This window comes from Theropithecus gelada, chromosome 14 (genome assembly GCF_003255815.1).
Source record: "Theropithecus gelada isolate Dixy chromosome 14, Tgel_1.0, whole genome shotgun sequence".
NCBI lineage: Eukaryota > Metazoa > Chordata > Mammalia > Primates > Cercopithecidae > Theropithecus > Theropithecus gelada.
Genome location: NC_037682.1, coordinates 29,836,816 through 29,858,998, shown reverse-complemented (window position 1 = coordinate 29,858,998; position 22,183 = coordinate 29,836,816). Strand labels below are relative to the sequence as shown.

Sequence of the window (22,183 nt, the reverse complement as noted above, 5' to 3'; positions counted from 1 at the left end):
CCAACCCTCACGGAGATTAATTCTGGGTTAGAAGATAGATAATAAGCAAGGAGACTAAAAAACAAGGTAATTTTAGAGTGCTGAGTGCTGCGAATCAAATTAACCAGGTAAGAGCATGAAAAGTGACTAAGGTCTTAAGTTTCTGACGCAATGTGGTCAATGAAGCCCCCTCTGAGGATGCTAGCTGGGCAGAGGTTTAAATGATGCAGTAGAGCCAGCCATGTGAAGGTCATGGGGGCAGAGTGGTCCAGGCAGGGGAATCTGTAAGTGCAAAGGCCTGGGGCAATGATGAGGTTAGCATGTTCGAGGAACTGGAAGAAAACCAGGGATGCTGCAAGGTGGTGAATGAAGGGGAGAGTGAAAGGATCCGAGGCCAGTGAGGGGAGCCTGTAACCTATCTTGTGTGGTAAGGAAACTAGCTGTTATTCCAAGTCTATAGGAAGCCACTGAAAGGTTTCAACAAGGGGATAATGCAGATTTTAAAGGCTCCCTGCAGCCACTCTGCAGAGAGGAGATGGCAGAGTTGGCAGGAGTGGAAGCCAGGAAGCCAGTTAGGAGGGCATGACAGAATCCCAGTGGGAGATGGGCGTGGCTTGAAGCAGAATGGTGACAGTGGTGACAGAGAGCTGTGGATGGACTATTTTTCAAGTAAGAAAATAGATTTTGTGGTAGTCTGGTGGTAGGTGAAGGAAAAGGGGCATCGGGCACACCTTCTGGGCTTTGGGGCTGAACATTGTGTCTATACTTCCAAGTGTTTCCATCATTATTACTATCCCTGGCCAGGTGCTCCAGACTTAACTTGAGGAAAAGAAATCCACACATTTCCATGCCTCCCTAAGGCCCTTTCCTGGGCAGCTAATATGCTTCTCAATCCTCCACAGTTTTGCTATTTTAGAATTTCCTTTTGCATCTTGGATTTTGGAGACGCTCCTGAGAGGCCCAGAGGGGACCATTGGTCTTGGTTCCTGAGCTGCTGAAATATTAACATGCAGCATTTAACACCTACCTTTGTCATCCCTGCAGACTCAGCCTTGAACCCACTGGGCAGAACAGTGTGGTTCATCGCTTGTTCCCTGAGCCAGCCTTCCTCTAGGAATTAATGAGACTCATTCCCAACCCCAGGTCCTCAGGGAGTAGAAACACAATCTGACAAGCGCTAGTTTTGAAGAGGAAGATTGAGAAGGGGACCTGTTTTGCTGGATTTTTCTAATTCAGGGTACCATGTTGCCCCTCCTGGAGGACAGAGAGACATTCAAGAAGCCAGGTAGCATGTGGTAACCTCTGTGTCCATTTATCCACCCAGAAAATACTTAGTGAAAGCCTGTGCCCTAGGGGATCAGGGATTTTAAATCCATTCACTGTCACCACAGGGTTAAAATGAGAAGAGCTAAGTGGACAATGACCCTAGCCATTCTAGGGGTGAGTGAGGAAAAGGGGAGGTGTTTTTCAGGAGAGAGAAGATACGCTGGAGTCAGAAAGCAGTTCTTTTGGCATTTATTCGTGCAACAAGTATTTATCATGCAACTATAATGTGCCATGAACTGTTCCAGCACGATGATGCAGTCATGAACAGCTCTCACCAAACAGGTCCCTTGTGTAGCATTTATCAATAGTTACAATAAAACAGGGTCTATACTTTGGACTATGGCATAAACAACATTTGCGAGGGCCCTAAAGCTCCATAAAAAGAAATGACTCGTCTTCCACACAGGTGAGAGAATTAGTTTATTTGTTGTGGGATGTTTGCTTTTTTTCTGAAAGCTCCAATTAAAGGAGCTGTGACAAGCATCAGCCCCAATCTAAAGTATAATTCTTTGAAAGTTAGGCCTGTGCCTTTTATTTCTTTACATCCCTCCCATAGGAACCAGCCCGGTCCTGAGTAAGTAGGAAACACTGTTGAAGATTTGTGGATGGGTAGATTGCTCTCAGTATTTTGCTTTGTTGGTGTTATCCTTGGATCAAAATCATCTGAGCCCTACACTTCTAAGGCAGTGATGACAAGCATTTAGTTGGCTGTAGTTTCAGCCAGGCCTTATCCCAGAGAATCACAGAGTGGTAAAGAGAAAGGCTCCAATATATATAAAGGCTCCAGAGGATTCCAGTGACCAAAAGCCTTCTATCCCATTGCTGTGTCCTTAAAACCTCAGACTCCTTAGTTCTGACCCCAGCTCCTTACCTTAGTTGGATGATGAACCCAGGTTTAGTATGAATGGTCCATTCGCAGTGAGCATTTAGGGGATAGCTTTCCAACAAAATCTGACCCTTTGGGGCTCGCAGAACCTGGCCGCATCCTAAGAAAAGAAGAAAAGATTGGGACATAAAAATGGAGGTCAATAGGAAAGAGACTGGAGAAGGTCTCAAAGAGACTTTGAGCTCATGTCACACCCCTGAGAACAGGATGAATAAGGAAAAGGAAGAAGGAAATTAATATTTCTTAAGCAGCTGGCAACGTGCCAGGCAATTTACATAGATTAATTCATTTAATCCACCCAACAGCTTGGGAAGGGAAGTGGTGTCCTCACAATTTTCCAGCTGGGAAAACATAGATCAGAGAGTTAAATAAATAACTTGTCTAGCCACTAAGTGACAGAGCAAAGACTCAAACCTAGCTGTGTTTGAATGTAAAGTTTAAGCCACCCTATCATCCTTCCTCTCCAGGCCTGACAAATGCCAGCCTGCTGCCCCTACCTTAAAAGGCTCGGAAAGTAGACCCACCCCACAGCTCTACTCTCTTCCCTCCACCATCCAGGCAGGAAATCAAGGCACTAATTTATTCTATGAGCAGTCATGTAATAAATGCCTCTTTAAAGCATGACAGTGGAAAGGAGAGATGATTTCCAACCAGTTGGACTGGATTGATGATTTTCTCATATTTTTCTTGCTCCCAACTCCTTTCGTTCAAATGAACTCCTATCAAGATCACCAATAAAACTAAATGTATCAAAAAGGGGCTCCCGGTTAAAGCAGAAGGAGGGGCCCAAAACCCTCCACCTCGACCCCTACCTAGTTGTCTGCTGAGTTACCTCCAAGGAATCCCTGAGATTTGAAAAATACTGTATTGAATAGTCTTTAAATTAGATCATGTTTTCTAGTGTTAAGATAAGCACAGGTATAGCAGATGCACTGTATTTTTGTAACCAAAAGTTTGGGGAAAATGTCTTGAAGTGGTTCTATGGAAAAATTATTTGGATAATGAAATAAATGATATTCTCTACCTGGGGGTGGCACACTATGATCCTTGGGCCAAATATAGCCCACTGCCTGCTTTTGTAAGTAAAGTTTTATTGGAACACAGTGACACCCATTCATTTATGTATTGCCTATGGCTGTTTTTGGACTATCATGGCAGAGTTAAGTAATTATAGCAAGAGACAGTAGGCCCCATAAAATGAAAATACTTACTATCCAGCTCTTTACATAAAAAGTTTACCTTCCCTATTTCTATACAGAAATCCAGATTGCCTTCTTAAACTCTGGATACATAGTTATATTCAATAACTCCCCAAAAGTATAAGATTTCATAACTGAAAATAAAAATATTATCAATGGATACTGCACCATGGCAAGATGACAGTAGTAACATTTCTAGTGTTAGGAAAAGAGCCCAAACTCCACTTTTGACAAAGCTATGAGGTCTGAGGCTTCTTACTTTTGTGAAAACTACTGCTAGGTCATACTATCTATCTCTTCACTAAGATCTTTATTGCTGCTGCCCTGTGCCAATGATAGGAAGCATCATCCACTAGTTTCTACTTGGGGCTTCTGTCTAGTCCCAGCCTCCATCACCTGTCTCTTTGTAATCTCATCTCCTCCTTGATCTCCTGGTGATATGGTCTGGCTGTGTCCCCACCCAAATCTCATCTTTGTAGTTCCCATAATCCCCACATGTCATAGGAGGGACTTGGTGGGAGGTAACTGAATCATGTGAGTGGTTACTCTCATGCTGTTCTCGTGACAGTGAGTGAGTTTTCACGAGATTTGATGGTTTTATAAGAGGTTTTCCATCTTCACTTGGCACTTCTCTCTCCTGCTACCATGTGAAGAAGGACGTGTTTGCTTCCCCTTCTGCTGTGATTGTAAGTTTCCTGAGGCCTCCCCAGCCCCACGGAACTGTGAGTCAATTAAACCTCTTTCCTTTATAAATTACCCAGTCTCAGGTATTTCTACATAGCAGCGTGAAAACAAACTAATACGCCTGCCATTCACCCTTGTCCCCTAACATTCTATTGTCCACCCAGCATCCAAAGCCACCTTTTAAATAAATGAATCAGATCACATTATCCTCTTGATTCAAAGAGGTTCTCCTTCCAAAGGTTCTCCACTGTGTAAACACCTTCCTATGACATTTGTAGCCCTGCCTTGCTGGCTGCCTAAAGCAACCCTCCTCCCAATCTCACGTACCACTCATCTGCTTGTCCACACTGCCCCAGACACCGCCTGCTTTCTGTGCCCCACTCCCACCTTGTACTTGCTGTTTCCTAAACCTAGAAGGCCCCTCTTCGTCTGCATCTCTTTCCTGTAAGAATTAAGCTTATATGATTGCACCACTGCACTCTAGCCTGGGTGACAGAGCAAGACTTCACCTAAAAAGATATAGTAATAAAAATAATAAGCACGACTGCCACTTCTTCAAAAGGCCTTCCTTGCCATCCAGCTAAAATAGGCCCTCTTAATTCTATGGTCAATATCATTACTCTGTTTTGTTTTCTTCATAGTACACATGCTTATTTGAAATTATCTCGCTTACTTGCTTACTCCCTTTGATAGAGCTGGGATCTTTTCTAGCGTGTACACCTAGAATGGTACCTGGCATGTAACAGGTGCTCAATGCATATTTGTTGAATAAATGGATGATGATATTATCATAGGCCAGGCACTAAAGCTTTGCATTTTCTCATTTAATCTTCATAAAAAACCAAAGAGAACAACATTCATCTCCTCGTTTTCCAGATGTGGAACACTAAAGATGGAGAAGTTAAGTGATTTCCCTAAACTCAGATGCCAGGAAGTTAGAAGACTGTAAATCGTTGTCCTAATGGTAAAGCAGTGGTTAAGAACAGAGACTGCAGAATCTGACTGGCCTTAGTTTGAAACTCAGCTTTATTTTCCCTAGCTGTGCAGCCTTGGGCAAGTTACTTCCTCTGTCAGAACCTCAGTCAGCTTGAATCAAATGTGAATAAAAGTGGCAGCTACTGTATATGGTTTTGTAAGGCTTAAATCAAATTGTGCATGGCAAACTCAGGAAAATTAGTAAATGTTAGCTGTTTGTATTGAGTGGCAGAGCAGAGATTTGACCTCGGATCTGTCTAGTATCAACGGTGAGTCTTTGCTGGTATGTTAAACTGTCTTCGGGGCATTCTGACCCAGGCCTCTCCCACTCCATTTTGAAACGGCAGAATTTTTCCACCCCTAAGAGAGATACATGGAATCTTTGCCCGCTCCCTTTTTATAATGCACGTTCCTTCTTCCTGCACACCTCACACTCCTCATCGCCCCCATCTACCCATCTGCTGCTGGGCTACGGAAGCGATATGTAGGGTGTGAGAGACAACAAAACAAGCCTTCCTGCACAGCCCCCGCCCTCAGGGACGGGCAGCTTCCCAGCCTGCAAGGTGTTAAATCCCAGCTCCCTCAGCAAACCTCCTGCTGGGGATCCCAAATTAGAACCAGCAGCAAATGCTGCCAGCCTGCTCCCAGTTTCTTCTCTCCATATGGAAGCTGAAAGCAGACAGCTGTGCCTCAGGCCCCTCCCCAAATCCAAGGGAAGGCAGTGCTCATCTCCATTTAGGCTTCCTTGGCACATCCATTTGGGCTTTGGCCAGCTCCAGGGTCTCTTGCAGTCTCTAGAGGGCTCAGTTCCCATCCTCAACCAGGTGCCCGATCCCTGGCCATGTGAAATGCTGGACCACCTGTTCCTGTAGGCTCAGGGGCTGTCCTTCAGAAGTAGCCAGGATTCTAAACACATGCAACATCTCCATTCTTCTTAATGAGGTTCCTTTTCACACTGAAGGGGAGGGCAGAGTTGGCCCCAAGATGGGGAACAACTTCCAAACAACCAGAGACAAAGGGGCCACTTCTTGGAAATGTGCTTGGAAAAAGGAATATTAGGGAAACAGCAAGAGGAGGGAGCTGCACTCCCTCCCCACATCAAGGAACGCCTTAAATTCCCTCTCCACTCTTGCCTCTACTTGGAGAGCTGGCGAGCCTGGGTCCAGGGGCAGCCTGACTACACCTCTCTGTCCAGGGCAGAACAGTGAACACAGCTGAGTGTCCCTGCCAAGGAAGTATTGCTGGCCAACCTAGCAGGTGGTCCTCAGTCTGAAAGACCAGAGCAGGCAAAGAGCCTGGAAGATGTGCTCAGATTCCTTAACAATGTCTTACTGCAGGAGAAGAGGGGTATAGGTGTGTGCGTGTGTGTGTGTGTGTTTGTGTGTGTGTAGTGATATCTGTCAGTGAAGCTGGACTGTGCCCTGAGCTCTCAAATTCTGGCATCATCGCCAATCTTCCCCCATGACTACATTCCCAAACAGAAGGGGCAGTTGGATAGACCCTGCTTCTACAGAACTGAAAGGAAATCTTTATTAATTTCTAGACCAGTAAGACAGCTGGAAAAGGCTCTCAACAAAAAATGAACACCCTTAGCCTCATTCAAAAGTCTTCTTATCTTCAGCATTTGGTGCAGGGAAGGGGATTGCGGGACAGACACACACACTTCTAAGAAGTGGTTGGGTTTTGTTTTTCTTTACTGTTTCCTCTTAGAAAGAAAAGGAGGACTTAAAAAAAATTCAGAGAGAGGCATTTGCATTTTCTTTCCTCCTTCAAAGATGACACAGTCTGTGATGCCAGCCAGGGTCCAACTCTTAGTTCGACCACTTTCTAGTTGTGTGACCCTAAAAAAGGCCACTGTATTTTCTGAGCCAAGGTCTCTCATTTGGAAATGAGAATATTTGTACCTACAACAATGTGTTTTTCTCAGTCGTCTTGGGGATTAAATGAGATATTGTGTGTAAAGCGCTTAGCACAGCACCTGGTACATAAAAATGCTCAATAAGTGGCAACAAATACTGTTATTTTTCTTGAGTCTTGTCTGGATCTGAGGCACTGACCGTTTTGGTCCAGGAATCACAGGGGACAGTTCAGGTTCTGACCCACTGCTCCAGGGTTCATGAGAGCCTCATCTCATCACTGACTAGAATCCTAAACTCATCAGGCTTAGCATCCCCGACAGTGATAGCAGAGCCAAGGCTTGGATGATGAAGACCTAAGGCCCTCCCACATCAAGAGATGGTTTCATGGAGAGGATAAAAGAAGGGGCTCTGGGGCTGGCTTCTGAATTTGCATCCTGGCTCTGCCACTTACAAGCTGTATGACAGCAGAAAAGTTATTTATCCCTCTGTGCCTGAGTGTCCTCGTCTGTCACATTGCTGTGACAAGGGTTGCAATGGGGATTAAATGAGTCAGCACAGGAAGGTACTCCAAACAATGCCTGGTTCATAGTAAGTACTAAGTGTTGGCTTTTTTCAGGGGCTCAGGTGTTCATCAGGAACAATGACAGGTCCTCAGCTCAGCCTGTGAGTTGACCTGTAACTCCAATCCACCTGACTCTATGATGACTGTTTATTGAGTTGTCTGCCTCCCCCATGACACAGTTCCACGAGAGCAGGGATATCATCTGTCCTGTTTACACCTATATGTCCATCAAGTCAGTGCTCAATTACCATAGCTACTAACTGAATGAATGGTTAGACCAAAAAACCAATTCAAAATTATTCCTGTCCAAACAAACCATCTTTAAAGCCCCTCCTCACCACCCTGTGTCCAATGGCCTGTCCATTCAGTTGAGAAAATGATTGTCCAGAAAGAATAGCATCTACCACTTTGCTGCAGAAAGTCTTTCTTCCCCCCAAAGTTGCCAGGGTTATCATAAAACACTCACATGGAAATAGCTCTGCTAATGGAACTCAATGGACAGAGTCTGGCTAGGGTAGCCCAAAGAGTTAAGATTGCGAAATACTTTCAGTCTCTTTTCCCTGTGCTTCAGTTTGGTTGATTTCTATTGATATGTCTTTAAGTTCCCTGATCCTTTCTTCTATTTTGACCAATAGGCTGTTAATCGCCTCCAATAAATTTTTGTTTTATTTCAGATAATGCATTTTTCAGTTCCAGGATTTCCAGCTGGTTTCTTTTTTATTGTATTGTTCAGTGCTAGGGTTTCCATTTTGTTCTTTTAAATACTTTCCAAATCTCTCCTGAATTTTTTTCTTTTTTTTTTTGTTATTTTACTTTAAATTTCAGGATGCATGTGCAGAACGTGCAGGTTTGTTACATAGGAATACGTGTGCCATGGTGGTTTGCTCCACCTGTCTACCCATCATCTAGGTTTTAAGCCCTGCATGCATTAGATATTTGTCCTGATGTTCTCCCTCCCCTCACTCCCCACCCCCGGACAGGCCCTGGCGTGTGTTGTTTCCCTCCCTGTGTCCATGTATTCTCATCGTTGAGCTCCCACTTGTTGTGACAACATGTGGTGTTTGGTTTTCTGTTCCTGTGTTAGTTTGCTGAGGATGATGCCTTCCAGCTTCATCCAGGTCCCTGCAAAGGACACGATCTCATTCCTTTTTATGGCTACATAGTATTCCATGATGTATTATATATCTCATTTTCTTTATCGAATCTATCACTGATGGGCATTTGGGTTGGTTTCATATCTTTGCAATTGTACATAGTGCTGCAATAAACATACATGTGCATATGTCTCTATAGTAGAAAGATTCATATTCCTTTGGGTATATACCCAATAAAGGAATTGCTAGGTCAAATGGTATTTCTGGTTCTAGATCCTTGAGGAATCACCACGCTGTCTTCCGCAATGGCTGACCTAATTTACATTCCCACCAACAGTTTAAAAGCTTTCCTATTTCTCCACAGCCTCACCAGCATCTATTATTTCTTGACTTTTTAACAACCGCCATTCTGACTGGCATGAGATAGTATCTCATTGTGTTTCTAATTTGCATTTCTCTAATAATAGTGATGTTAAGCTTTTTTTATATGTTTGTTGGCTGCATAAATATCTTCTTGTTTTGTTTATTTGTCTGTTTGTTTGTTTGTTTTGAGACAGAGTCTTGCTCTGTTGCCCAGGCTGGAGTGCAGTGGCATGACCTTGGCTCACTGCAACCTCTACCTCCCGGGTTCAAACAATTTTCCTGCTTCAGCCTCCCAAGTAGATGGGAGTACAGATGCACACCACCACGCCTAGCTAATTTCTGTATTTTTAGTAGAGATGGGGTTTCACCATGTTGGCCAGGCTGGTGACAAACTCCTGATCTCACGTGATCCACCACCTCAGCCTCCCAAAGTGCTGGTATTACAGGCATGAGCCACCTTGCCCGGCCATAAATGTTTTCTTTTGAGAAGTGCCTGTTCATATCTTTTGTCCACTTTTTGATGGGTTTGTTTTTTTCTTGTAAATTTGTTTAAGTTCCTTGTAGATTCTGGATATCAGAACTTTGTCAGATGGGTAGATTACAAAAATGTTCTCCCATTCTGTAGGTTGCCTGTTTGTTCTGATGATAGTTTCTTTTGCTGTGCAGAAGCTTTTTAGTCTAATTAGGTCCCATTTGTCAATTTTAGCTTATGTTGCAATTGCTTTTGGCATTTTCGTCATTAAGTCTTTGCCCATGCCTATGTCCTGAATGGTGTTGCCTATGTTTTCTTCTAGGGTTTTTATAGTTTTGGGCTTTACATTTAAGCCTTTAATCCATCTTGAGTTAATTTTTAAGGTATAAGAAAGGGGTCCAGTTTCAGTTTTCTGCATATGGCTGGCTAGTTTTCCCAGAACCATTTATTAAACAGGGAATCCTTTCCTCATTGCTTGTTTTTGTCAGGTCTGTTGAAGATCAGATGATTGTAGATGTATGGTGTTCTTTCTGAGGTCTCTGTTCTGTTCCATTGGTCTATATGTCTGTTTTGGCACCAGCACCATGCTGTTTTGATTACTGTAGCCGTGTAGTATAGTTTGAAGTCAGGTAGCATGATGCCTCCAGCTTTATTCTTTTTGCTTAGGATTGTTTTGGCTATACGGGTTCTTTTTTGGTTCCATATGGCATTTAAAGTATTTTTTTTTTTCTAAATCTGTAAAACACGTCAATGGTAGTTTGATGGGAATAGCATTGGATCTATAAATTACTTTGGGTAGTATGGCCATTTTCACAATATTGATTCTTCCTATCCATGAGGATGGAATGTTTTTCCATGTGTTTGTGTCCTCTCTTATTTCCTTGAGTAGTGGTTTGTAGTTCTCCTTGAAGAGGTCCTTTACATCCCTTGTTATCTGTATTCCTAGGTGTTTTGTTCTCTTTGTAGCAATTGTGAATGGGAGTTCATTCATGATTTGGCTCTCTGCTTGTCTATTGTTGGTGTATAGGAATGTTTGTGATTTTTGGTCATTGATTTTGTGAATTTTTCATGTCTTCATCCATTATATTCATCTTTTCCTGTCAATCTTTTAGTGCATTTATTTTAAAGTTATGTAAAAGTTTCTTGTTTGAAAATTTCCATTTCATCATCCGTGCTCTATTTCTTTTGACTGGGTGTTCTCTTAAATGTAGATCTTATTTTCTTGCTTCTTCACAACAGGAGATCTATTGTTTCCTTTGATTGGAAATGCCCTTTCCTCTATTACGTTGGCAGGAGAACTGATGAGGGATGAATCAGTTCGACCCAATCAAGGGTTAAGCTGATTTGGGGCAGGACTGAAGCTATAACCTCACCAGAAGAGCCTTGAAATTCAAACTCCATAAACTTAAGGAAAGCTCTCTTTGATTTTCATCTCCTCCTTCCCCCAGCTTCCTGCACTCCCATGACTACAAGACTGGGAAGCTCTGAGCCCATGAGACTGTGAGACTTTGAGACCACAGGCTTATGAAGCTGTAAGGTGACGACATCCCAAGATCTCCTGCTTCGTAGCCTCATTCCAGCCTCTGCTTGCACAGCTAAATTCCATTTAAGAAAATACTTGGTGGAGAGGATTATCTTTGCCTTGGGGTCTCCTCTAGATTTAAGTTCAAGCAGTCAGGCCACAGATTCAAAAGTTTTCCTGGCCCTCCTCCTCCTCTGTTAGGCCCCTTCCTGCACTTGCCCTGCCCCCAACTTCAGCAGCTGCCTTCAAGTATGAAGCATCCCGAATCTCTTGCTCATCCTGGAAGAACTCATCCCTCTGGAGTTTAAATTCTTTTTGATTTCATATTCACAGACATACTATGGCTTTAAAGAAAATTGTTATTTTCTTTGGTTTAATCTAGTGATTTCTTACTGTTTAAGCAGGAGGGAAGGTCTTTCACATCCTTCTATACCTTCATCAGAAGCTGAGCTATGATTGATGAGTTCTTTAATAACATAAAATCCTCTACAAAGATTTAAACATTAATTCTCTGGGGTCAAAGAGCTTCAGCACATAAAATATAAAATACTATTTGCCATACAATACTTTGTCTAGTGAAGACTACCTCCTTGTGTCCAGTGTGTATTCTTTACCCTTAAAGACTTCTCTTTTATTATCTTTCTTCTCTGGCCCTTTATGGATTTCTTTCCCTGCCCCCTAAAACAACAACAAACAAACAGAGCTCATTTCATGGCTCTGGATTATAAGAACAGCATCCACCAGTTATTGAGCACTTACTATATACCAGACTCTATCCACCATTTATTGAGCACTTACTATATATCAGACTCCATATTAAGGGATTTATAGACAGTTCTTCACTTAAACTTCACAAAAACTCTGAGGGCCACTATGAGAGTCCCAATTTTGTAAATGAGGAAACTGAGATTCACAAAGATTGGGTAACTTTGCCCAAAGCCAGGAAAGGAATACAGATTAAATCCAAGCCCAGGCTGCTAACTGCCACCTAATACCATCCCCAGTTTGAATCAACCTGGGCATTGTTCTTCTTCTGGGAGCATCAGGACACAAAAGGCTGGAGCGAGATGAGGCAGTTTTCAGTGACACCGCCCTAGGTGATTCCACAACTCCCCTGGAGGGCAGCCCCAAAAGTCAGTAACACACAGCTTTGTAAGCCTTTTCCCCACTCCCCTTAAGTTTGCTCTTAATCATTCCTGCTTATGGCTCAGGAATCAGCCTGCACAAATCCTCTTCCTCTCTGATAACTCTTGCCCTACAAACATTTTTGGGCATGGCTTATGGCCAGTTCCTCTGTTTCTCTGCCTCTGTCCAAAATATGACTAAGAAGATAAATGTATTAAGGACCTATAATCTCTCCCCATAAATCCTCTCATCTGGGTTGCTTTCCTATCCTCCTCAGATGCCCAGTATCCTTCAAGGACTGAAAGGCTGGGATCACTGCCATGCCAGCTAGAAGTGTGGCATTCTGGGTCACTCTTGGGCCCTCCTGCTGCTCATCTTTTTTGATGGCCTAGGGCCAAGCTAAACCAACACCAGTCTGGTGGTCAGCAGTGGAAGTCAGCAGAGTGGTTCCACTTCAGAACTCAACTTTTGAGTTTAAGAAACCCTAAGAGGAAGACTTGGTTTCGACTTTGGATATCAGAACCTCTAATAGCCAGCACCCAAATCGCAGTTCCTAAATACAATTTCCCACTATAAGAAACCAGGATGCATGGAGAAATGGCTGGTTTCAAGACCTGGCATAGAAAATCAAGGTGAACTTAAAACATTTGAGGGTGAGGGGTAGAATGCAAGTAAGTGCTCAAGGAGCAATGAGGTGTAGCCAGCTTGAAGGGCCAAATCTGAAACAATCTAAGCATCAAAAGAAAAAATATGATAACGCTATGAAACAGAAAAAAATTAAAATTCATGAGTCTCATAGTGCAGAAAAAGAGAGCGAGCCAGATGTTGGAGAATGATAAAAAGTGGCAAATCCTGGAAAGGAGCATGTGGATGTATGCTATTTCAACTCTCTGTAGAACTGAAATTTTTACATTAAAAAGTAGAGAAAGGTAGAAAGAACAGCTCTTTTTTTTAAATGGCAATAAAGTGCCACTAGCTCCTAGTCTGGATATTCTGAGATTACTAAACCAATCTTTCCTGGACAGAAAGATGTGAATGAGTTCTCTCCTGGGCTCAATAGCCTCAGGTCGTTTGCCCATCCTCCTGGATAATACAACCTGCCAATGGTTATGCATGAATCAATTGCATAATGAATTTTAAGGTCATCATTAGTTAGGTTAGTAACACAAACATTGTCAAGGACAGTGAGCATATAAAGGTGCTACTGCATCTGTTCAGTGCCAGATGCTCTCTAATTCACATATAAAACAGCTCTGATCCTTCTGGCACTTGTCCGCCACTCCTCCCTCCTTCTAAGGCTCTGTATAGTACTCAGGAAAAACAAAAAAAACATGCCCAGGCTCTTCAGAGACACTCAGAAGGAAGCGCCTTCAGGATAACGTTGTCTGAAAGGATCACTTGGGCGCCATCTAGTGGGAAAATGCTTACACTGCCATGGGGCTCCGGCGCTGTGTCCCAGCCACACACAGGCCACCCTTAACATACGCGGGCGGCATAGTGCTCAGCACCAGGCGGGCATTCAACAAAGAGTGGAATGAATTACTTCTTCCTATGAATTCCCTGCATGTATGTTTAGTGCCAGTATGAGGTGAGTGTGATAAGAAACTAATAACATCATATTGATGTTTTCTTATGGTCAAGCACCGTTTTCACAGATGGATTGTAAACTCGTTGCAGAATCATTGTATTCCCTGGTGCCTAGCCCAGTGCTCCATAAGAAATGCTCCATCAGTGCTCATGGTGGTGGTAACATACACTGTGTGGAATGAGGCTTTCAGAACAAGCATAATGGAATTGAACAAGCACCACTGAACCAACACAGGATCAGATAGGAATCTGACCATTAGTTTGTTTTTTAAATTGTATAGCATTGACCACACTCCATTTGTTTTTAACTTTAAAAAAAAATCTCCTCTCTAAACCACAAGCTCTAAGATGTCAGAGACCATGTCCGTCTGGCTTATTATTGTACATCCAGTACCTAGAAGCAACCATTCAAGAAATATCTTTTGACTGGATGGGTAGATTAATGAAGGAAGGCGTGAGCTCTCTGTTCTACCTGCCTACGTGATAGACTGGTTGCTCTGAGCCAGTTCTGCTGTCCTTGAGAAAGCCTGGACCCTCACATGGACACGATCACCAGCCCAACCAATGAGGCTCCATAGAAAGCCTCTTACACCAAGGCGCAACCCAAGACTCGAACAGTAGGTGCTATTTAAAAAGACACATGCTCAGGATTTCTGAATATTAATATTTTCTGTTTCATAATGTTTGGGTGACTACTATCCTTGTTTTGTTACCATTTGCTTTATTGACCTCGTGCATGCAAATATTCTTTCCCTCCTGTCCCCTGTACCCTGAACAAACCCCCTTACTCACATGGAGTGACTGGAGTATTGTTTAGAAATATTTATCCACCCTGCTTCCTTGAGGATGGCATATACTTCCCTACTTCACTCATTGGGAACTTAGCCATGTGACTCCTTTTGGCCAGTGGAATATGGGTGAGTGTGATGTGCACAGAGGCCTTATGTGCACCTGTGTGTTTGGCTTCGCCTCTTGTGCTTCTGCGACCCACCCTGAGAAGAGCATCCTCTGATGGCTGCTGTCCCTTCTGCCTGAGCCCTGCAGCCTGGAGCACAACCAACCCAGACCAGCCCAGTTGAAATCAGTGGAACCCCTGCCAACTCACAGACCCGTAAGAAAGAAAAACAAACATTTGTCCTTTGAGATTGTTAGTTACCCAGAAAAAAAAAAAATGAACACTTTAACACCACCACCCCTGAAAGCTTCAACTTAGAAACTCTCCGATCATAATACCCCTCCCACCTACATGTTCCATTACTTTATTACCACCAAGCCTGCTTTTCCACTTAAGACTTCCTGTCCCTGTTCCCCCCTACCAGGCTCTTTCTGGTTTCATGTCCTTCTCAATTGGGATCCTTGGTCAGTCACGTCTCAGCTTATTCTTGGATCAACAAAACAACTGGTTTTATTCCCCTTCTGCTACTGCACTTCTGGCAAGTACCAGTCAATGTCCTAACTGACTGCATCATCTCCCTAAGAACTCTGGCTTCGACTGGGTCCTCCGTCTTGCTTGCACATGCTTTAAGCTTAACACCAGCTGGTGCCTTTTCTTGTTCCTCAAGTGGCTGCCCCAAACCTTTGGTTCTTTCAAGCCCCAGCCTCTCTTCTACTCATTCTCAGCAGAGATTTCACTCCCTACTTCTCAGAGAAAACAGGGAAACTCACCAGCGGGAGGCAGGCTAGGACCGTGGTTAAGAACAAGAATAAGGGGTCTGGAATCATCCTGGGCTTTACCCTAAGTGTATGGCCTCAGGCAAGTTACTTCACAGCTCTGAGCCTCAGTTTCATTATCTATAAAGTGGGAGTATGTATTTTCATAGGGTATTTTCATAAGGTACAGATAAAACAAGACATGGCACACAAAGTGCTCAGCACACTTCCTACCATATAATTACGAACAAACCAGATATGCTACCTATAAATAATTCTTTACCTCCTGTCTCAGTCTAGGACAGAAAAGGAAACTCCCTCTCCTTTAACTCTCACTTTTGTTCTTGATCTCACAGGAAGTTCTTCTCCTTCAGCATAACATGGTCTTACCTTCTTCAGTTATTCTTACTCTAATATCTTCAATCTCTCCTACTGACATGTTACTCACATTAGCTTAAAACCTGTTTCACCCTTTCCCATCTTTTTTTTTTTTTTTTTTGAGAGAGACAAAAATGAGGTCTTGCTCTGTTGCTCAGGCTGGAATGCAGTAGTGCAATCATAGCTCACTGCAGTTTCAAAATCCTTGGCTGCAGAAGTGATTCTCCCTCCTCAGTCTCTTGAGTAGCTAGCACTACAGGCATGCACCACCATGCCTGGCTGATATTTTTTTAATATTGTACAGAGACAGAATCTTTTATTGTTGATCAGTCTGGCCTTGAACTCTTGTCCTCAAGTAACCTGACTGCCTCATCCTCCCAAAGTGTTGGGATTACAGGTATGAACCACTGCACCTGGCCTTTCCCATCTTAATTGGTATTTTTCCACAGCAGTTTATTTACTCGTATAAACTATCACCTTAATTCTCCCCTTCCTTGCTTGATTAAGCTTATTTAAAAGTTGTCTGTATTCTTTACGTCCATTTTTCACCCTTCAAATCTTGCCTTTTTTTTTTTTTTTTTTTTTTACCTGTCTCACTCTGCCCAGGCTAGAGTGCAGTGGCACGGCTAATTTTTGTATTGTTTGCAGAGATGGGTTTTTGCCATGTTGCTCAGGCCGGTGTTGAACTTCTGGGCTCAAGTGATCCACCTGCCTTGGCCTCCCAAAGTGCTGGGCTTTCAGGCATGAGCCACTGTGCCCCACCAAATCTTTATATGAAGCTGCTATTGCTCACGTCACCGATCACGTACTAGCCATCAAATACAAAAACCTCTTTACTGCCTTCATCCTATGTGACCTTTCTGCCTTATTTTGAAACACTGTCCCCAGCTTCCAGAACCCGACTCCTTCCTGGTTCTCCTCCCATCTCTCTATCTTTTCCCATCTCCTTCCTGGTTTTCTCTTCCTTTCTTTTTACATCTGTTGCTATTTCCTCTGCCCATGGTGCTCTGTTCACCTCCTACTTCCATCTATAACAGCCATATGCATTTCTCAAGTCTCCAAAATTATCTCGAGCTCCAGACACCTATTTCCTACTGTTTGCAGAGTATCCTATAGGTGTCCAAATTCCAACTTATCTCAGGTGGAACTCACCTTCTTTCCCCCACCAAACCTCTTCCCTTTTATTATTCACTTAACAGCATCAACTTCTAGAGAGTTGATCAAACTAAGAATTTGAAAGGCAAACTCTTGAGGTTCCTCACCCCTACCTTCAGCGAGTCTTGAGTCCTGTCACTTCTTCCTTTAAGCTCTTCTAACTCTAGTCTCCCTTCTTCATCCCCTGAACCACTGCAATTGCACTCCTAATGGCTACCTTTGGATATGGTCTTCCTCCACTCTATTGGAGTTATGCTACAAGAGTTATCTGTCAAATGGTACTCCCCTGATTAAACCATCCATCATCTCAGAACCAAGTCTAAGCTCTGAGCCCTGGCACACTATGCCCTTCAGAGTCAGAGCTCGCCACCCCAAGACCATCACCTTGCTCTGATCATACCTCATGTCACACACTTCCTTGAACACACCTTGCATTTTCACACCCTGACCGTACTATCCCTCTGCCTGAAATATCTTCCTGTTCTGCCAACATATGAGCAAAGGCATAGCTCAACCTTCACCTCCTGTCTGAAACTTTCCCTCCCTCTCCCTGTCATCAACTGTTCTCTTAGCTAGTTCTCAGAGCACTTAGTCCATCCCCTACTTCACCACTCTTCCTTGGCTCCCCACTGCACTTGGAATAGCATCTAAATTCCTTACCTAGCTTACCTACATACAAGGTTGTATTAGTCTGTTCCCACACTGCTAATAAAGACATACCTGAGACTGGGTAATTTGTAAAGGGAAAAGAGATTTAATGAACTCACAATTCCACATGCTGGGAAGGCCTCACAATCATGGCGGAAGGCAAAGGAGAAGCAAAGGCGCATCTTACATGGCAGCAGGCAAGAGAGCTTATGCAGGGGAACTCCTGTTTATAAAACCATCAGATCTCGTGAGACTTATTCACTACCATGAGAACAGTATGGAGGAAACCACTCATATGATTCAATTATCTCCACCTGGCTCCACCCTTGACACATGGGGATTATTACAATTCAATGTGAGATTTGGGTGGGGACACAGCCAAACCATATCAAAGGCCATGTGTGATCACACTGGTGCCTACCACTCCAGCCCCAACAAATCCCCCTTTCCCTCTCATGTGCACAGAGAAAGAGCAATCTTCCATAAGATCCAAAGCAGGGAAAACCCAAAGTGATCCTACATAATCCAAAGGTCAATGTGAAGTCTAAAGCTGTGCACTACAGCTTTAATTATGACTATCCCAAACTATTATTGAAAGTAGTTTTGTCAGGCATGGTGGCATGTGCCTCTAGTCCCCACTATTTGAGAGGTTGAAACAGGAGGATTGCTTGAGTCCAGGAATTTGAGGCCAGCCTGGGCAATACAGAAGGACCCCATCTCGGAAGAAAGGAAAAGAAAGGAAAGGAAGAAGAGTAGTCTTCTTTCTGAATCACCTAACAATTCAGTAATTACGGAGCATATAGGATAATAGTGATGTATTTATTGCATTAATTGAGCTTTTACTATTGTCAGAGAACTAGGTGCTTCACATACATTATCTCATTTAATCCTCAAATCAACCTTATGAGGTAGGTAGCCTTATTCTCCTTTTTTATAAAAGGACACTGATATTAGCAAGATTAGATGACTTGTCCAAGGTCATACTGGCAGCGATAGACAAAAACATTATTTAAACCCAGGTCTGTTTCATTCGAGAGCTTGTATTCTGCTCATTATGCGATACAGTCTCCATAGAACAGCTGTCAAAGAAGACCAGAGTTAAATATTGTGGCTGACCTACCTGGAACATAATCTGCCAGGTACTGAATTAAATTCACAAGAAACCATCTAAAATGACATCGAAGTTTTAAACCTGCAACCGAGACCAACACTTAAAAAGTATCTGTATTATGGATAACTGAACTCCCCAGTTCACCTGGAAGTGCCAACAAGCCCCTTCTGGTATAGTTGAATTTCTCAGCTGCAGACCATATACTCATCCTTAGCCACAGAGTCTTGAAACTGATGGTATTTCAGTACAGATTATATCGGTCAAAGATACCAACCACACCTGATCCTCCATCTCTGTAAACTGGAAATATCATTCATAGGAGAAAATTAGACTGTAAGACCATTCTAACTGCTTCTGATTCAAGTAGGAGGCATATGGAATAAGTTAGTGAAATAAAAGCAATTTGTACATTGCTTGAGATACAGACTCTCAGAGGGACATTTATCAATCAGGGCACTGTGGAGGGGAATCTTGGACTGAACGAGAGATTAGATTTCCACTCCATTTTCAAAGAATTGTTGAAACTCACAGAACTCTAATAAAAACTAAGTAATTCTTTCACACCAAGCAGGTGCCAGAAAGAATCTCTTTCCCTGGACAAAAGGCATGCTAGCAATTTGCTGTGGGTTCCAGGAATTTAATTCAGGATTCAAGAAATTTACCAACAGAAATTCATATGTACAGTGTACTATAGACAACATTTCTGAAGACTTAGTCACTGTTTGCTGACCAAGGCTACCATGCAATTGCTTCTGGAATGCATAGAGCAGAAAGCCTTGGCCTCGCTTAGAAAGAGGAGACTGAAGAGTAGACATAAACCTCCTGTGGCCAAGAATTCAAACAAATGTTCACAATCCACACCTCGCAGATGGAAACCCATCTTTGTTTTTATAGTTTTACCTAGAAAGCCCTCTGGCTGCAGGCTTTGTCAAAACTCAGATTCCAAGGAGATAAATCTTGGTCCATCGTAAGCTAAGACTTTAAGACAGTGTGCACTAGAGACAGAGCTAGGTCAAGGTCTACTTACGCATGCAGTCTCCTCCGTACCAGCCTGCTCGGCACTCGGCACAGTAGAAACCCTTCACATAGAAGTCATCCAAGGTACCCCCCCATGAGCCATTTCGGCAGCTCTTGCAGTTTTCAAAGATGGTACAACCTGAAACATTCCCAAGAAGAGGAGTGTTAGGCCAAAGCACTTGCGGGTTCTAATCAGCTGCATGGGAGCACAACTGCACCTTCTCAGGGTCCTGTCTCAACTAAGAGCATCTGGGCCTAGAAAGGTGTCAGAGCCCAGAGGAAGAACCTCTCATCTCCAGGAAACTGCCAGAGGTGCCAGAATTCAGACTGGAGAGTTTAGAAGGGGGGTCTCAACGAGTATCCCAGGTAGTGGCTGGTGTTTTAAAGTAACACGAAACTGCCTGCAGGAAAAGGAAGAATCTATCAATATAGAGTCTTTTGTATAAATGTGTTACATGTTTATTGTGGAAGTTTTAGAAAATTTAGACCAGCAAAAAGAATTAAATAAAAAATATCTAAAACCCCATCACCCAAACTATTGCTAACAGTCTTTCTCTGCCTATATACACACACATTTTTTAAATTAGACTTATATGACTTATGGTACATTGTTTTTGTAACTTACTTTTGAATTTCATAATAGATAGTAAATATCTTCCTGTGTTATTAAATACTCTTCTATGTCGTCTACTTCTGTGATGAAAGGATGCCATTGGAAACAACTCTCCTGTCTAACAACAGGCTCACCCTGGAATGTGTCAGGCTCCCCGCAACCAGCAGGCCACACCAGAGGGGTTTGCGTGATTCTGCAACAAGGACCAGTTTAGAAACATGGTCTCTTGAGGGAGTCGGGGGTCGTGAGAAAAAGTACAAATGATTCAATCCCACTTAGCAAAACACAGAACTAAGTTCTGGCTCTGCCATTGTGCAGCTGTGCGTCCTTGGGCAAATTGGTTAAGCTTTCTGTGACTCAGTGTCCTCATTTGTCCAATTGGGTGTTATGATTTGGATCTGTGTCCCCACCCAAAGCTCATGTTGAGATGTAATCCCCAATGTTGGAGGTGGGGCCTGGTGGGAGGTGATTGGATCATGGGAGTGTGTGTTTGTTTTTTTTTTTTTAGACGGAGTCTCGCTCTGTCACCCATGCTGGAGTGCAGTGGCGCAATCTCAGCTCACTGCAACCTCCACCTCCCAGCTTCAAGGGATTCTCCTGCCTCAGCCCCCCGAGTAGCTGGAACTACAGGTGTGTGCCACCACACCCAGCTAATTTCTGTATTTTTAGTAAAGACGGGGTTTCATCATTTTGGCCAGGATGGTCTCGATCTCTTGACCTCATGATCCGCCCACACTGGCATCCCAAAGTGCTGAGATTACAGGCGTGAGCCACCGCACCTGGCCCATGGGAGTGGCTTTCTCATGAATGGTTTAGCACCATCCCCTTGGTACTGTCCTTGCGATAGTGAGCGAGTTCTCTTGAGATCTGATTGTTTAAAACTGTGTGGCACCTCCCCCTTCTCTTGTGCTCCTACTTTCACTCATGCTTTACCCTCCTCAATGAGTAAAAGCTGCCTGAGGCCTCCCCAGAAACAGATGCCACCATCCTTTCTGTACAGCCTGCAGAACCGTAAGCCAATTAAACTTCTTTTCTTATCAATTATCCAGTCTCAGGTATTTCTTTATAGCAATGTGAGAATGGCCTAACCCTGGGATTAGACATCGTATCTACCTCTTCAGACTGTTTTAATTTTTAATTAAATTATCACAAGTAAAGTGCCTGCACATAGTATCTATAATACAAAATATGAACTCTTATCCCTGCCATTGCATACAGCATGCTCAATTTTAACAGCCTATTATCTGTTTTCCTATAATAGACTTAAGTCAAGGACTGTATCTTGTCCAACATTGTATCCACAGCACCATACAGTGGCTTGCACATAGTAAGTGTTCAATAAATATTATTTGAGTGAATGAAGGAAGGAAGAAGGCATGGCTAATCCAAGCTTCTGAATTTCTTAAGATAAACAGCATTTCCTCGAGCTGATAGTATGCTTCTTTGCGTTCAGCTGAAATTAGGTTTTCCTTGGGCTGTAGTGTATGTACATGTGGTTACTGTAGGAGAGAGATGCATAGCTCTCTCTTTCCACACTATCCTGATTTTGCTTCCCTTCTTCCAGTGTCCCCTTCTATCAGAGAAGATGAGTTGCGAATACAGCTGGCCCTCCGTATTCACAGGTTTGACATGCATGGATTCAACCAACCATGGCTAAAAAATACAGTACTCACAGGATGCAGAGCCCTGGAGTTCCACAGGGCCAACTGAGGGACTTGAGCATCTGTGCATTTTGGTATCTGCAGGGGTTGTGGAAACAGTCCCTCGTGGATATTGAGATATGACTGTATGATTTGTCAAATTCCAGTAGTCATGTGACCCATAACTGGGTCCCTGCAGGATCACTGTGCCTTCTAAAGACTATCTTTACTTACATGCCAATTCCCCCTCTTTAACTCCCTATCTTATCACTGCTGAGGAGGCAAATGGACTGAGTCTGCCCCCAGCAGCTGTCTTAGTCTGTTCTCACACTGCTAAT

At 43.2% G+C, this 22,183-nt stretch overlaps 1 protein-coding gene across 4 annotated transcripts in view; it reads right to left on the bottom strand.

Moving 5' to 3' along the window:
• PAMR1 (peptidase domain containing associated with muscle regeneration 1) overlaps positions 1-22,183 on the bottom strand; it is a 103,452-nt gene that overhangs the window by 40,213 nt on the left and 41,056 nt on the right. For 3 of the 4 annotated variants that reach the window (XM_025355217.1, XM_025355214.1, XM_025355215.1), the window contains 2 exons: positions 19,603-19,731; positions 2,177-2,291 (listed from right to left, as the gene is read on the bottom strand). In XM_025355217.1, the coding sequence (XP_025211002.1) occupies positions 2,177-2,291; positions 19,603-19,731 (244 nt within the window). The remainder of the gene's footprint in view (positions 1-2,176; positions 2,292-19,602; positions 19,732-22,183) is intronic. The other variant, XM_025355218.1, reaches the window with a different exon arrangement.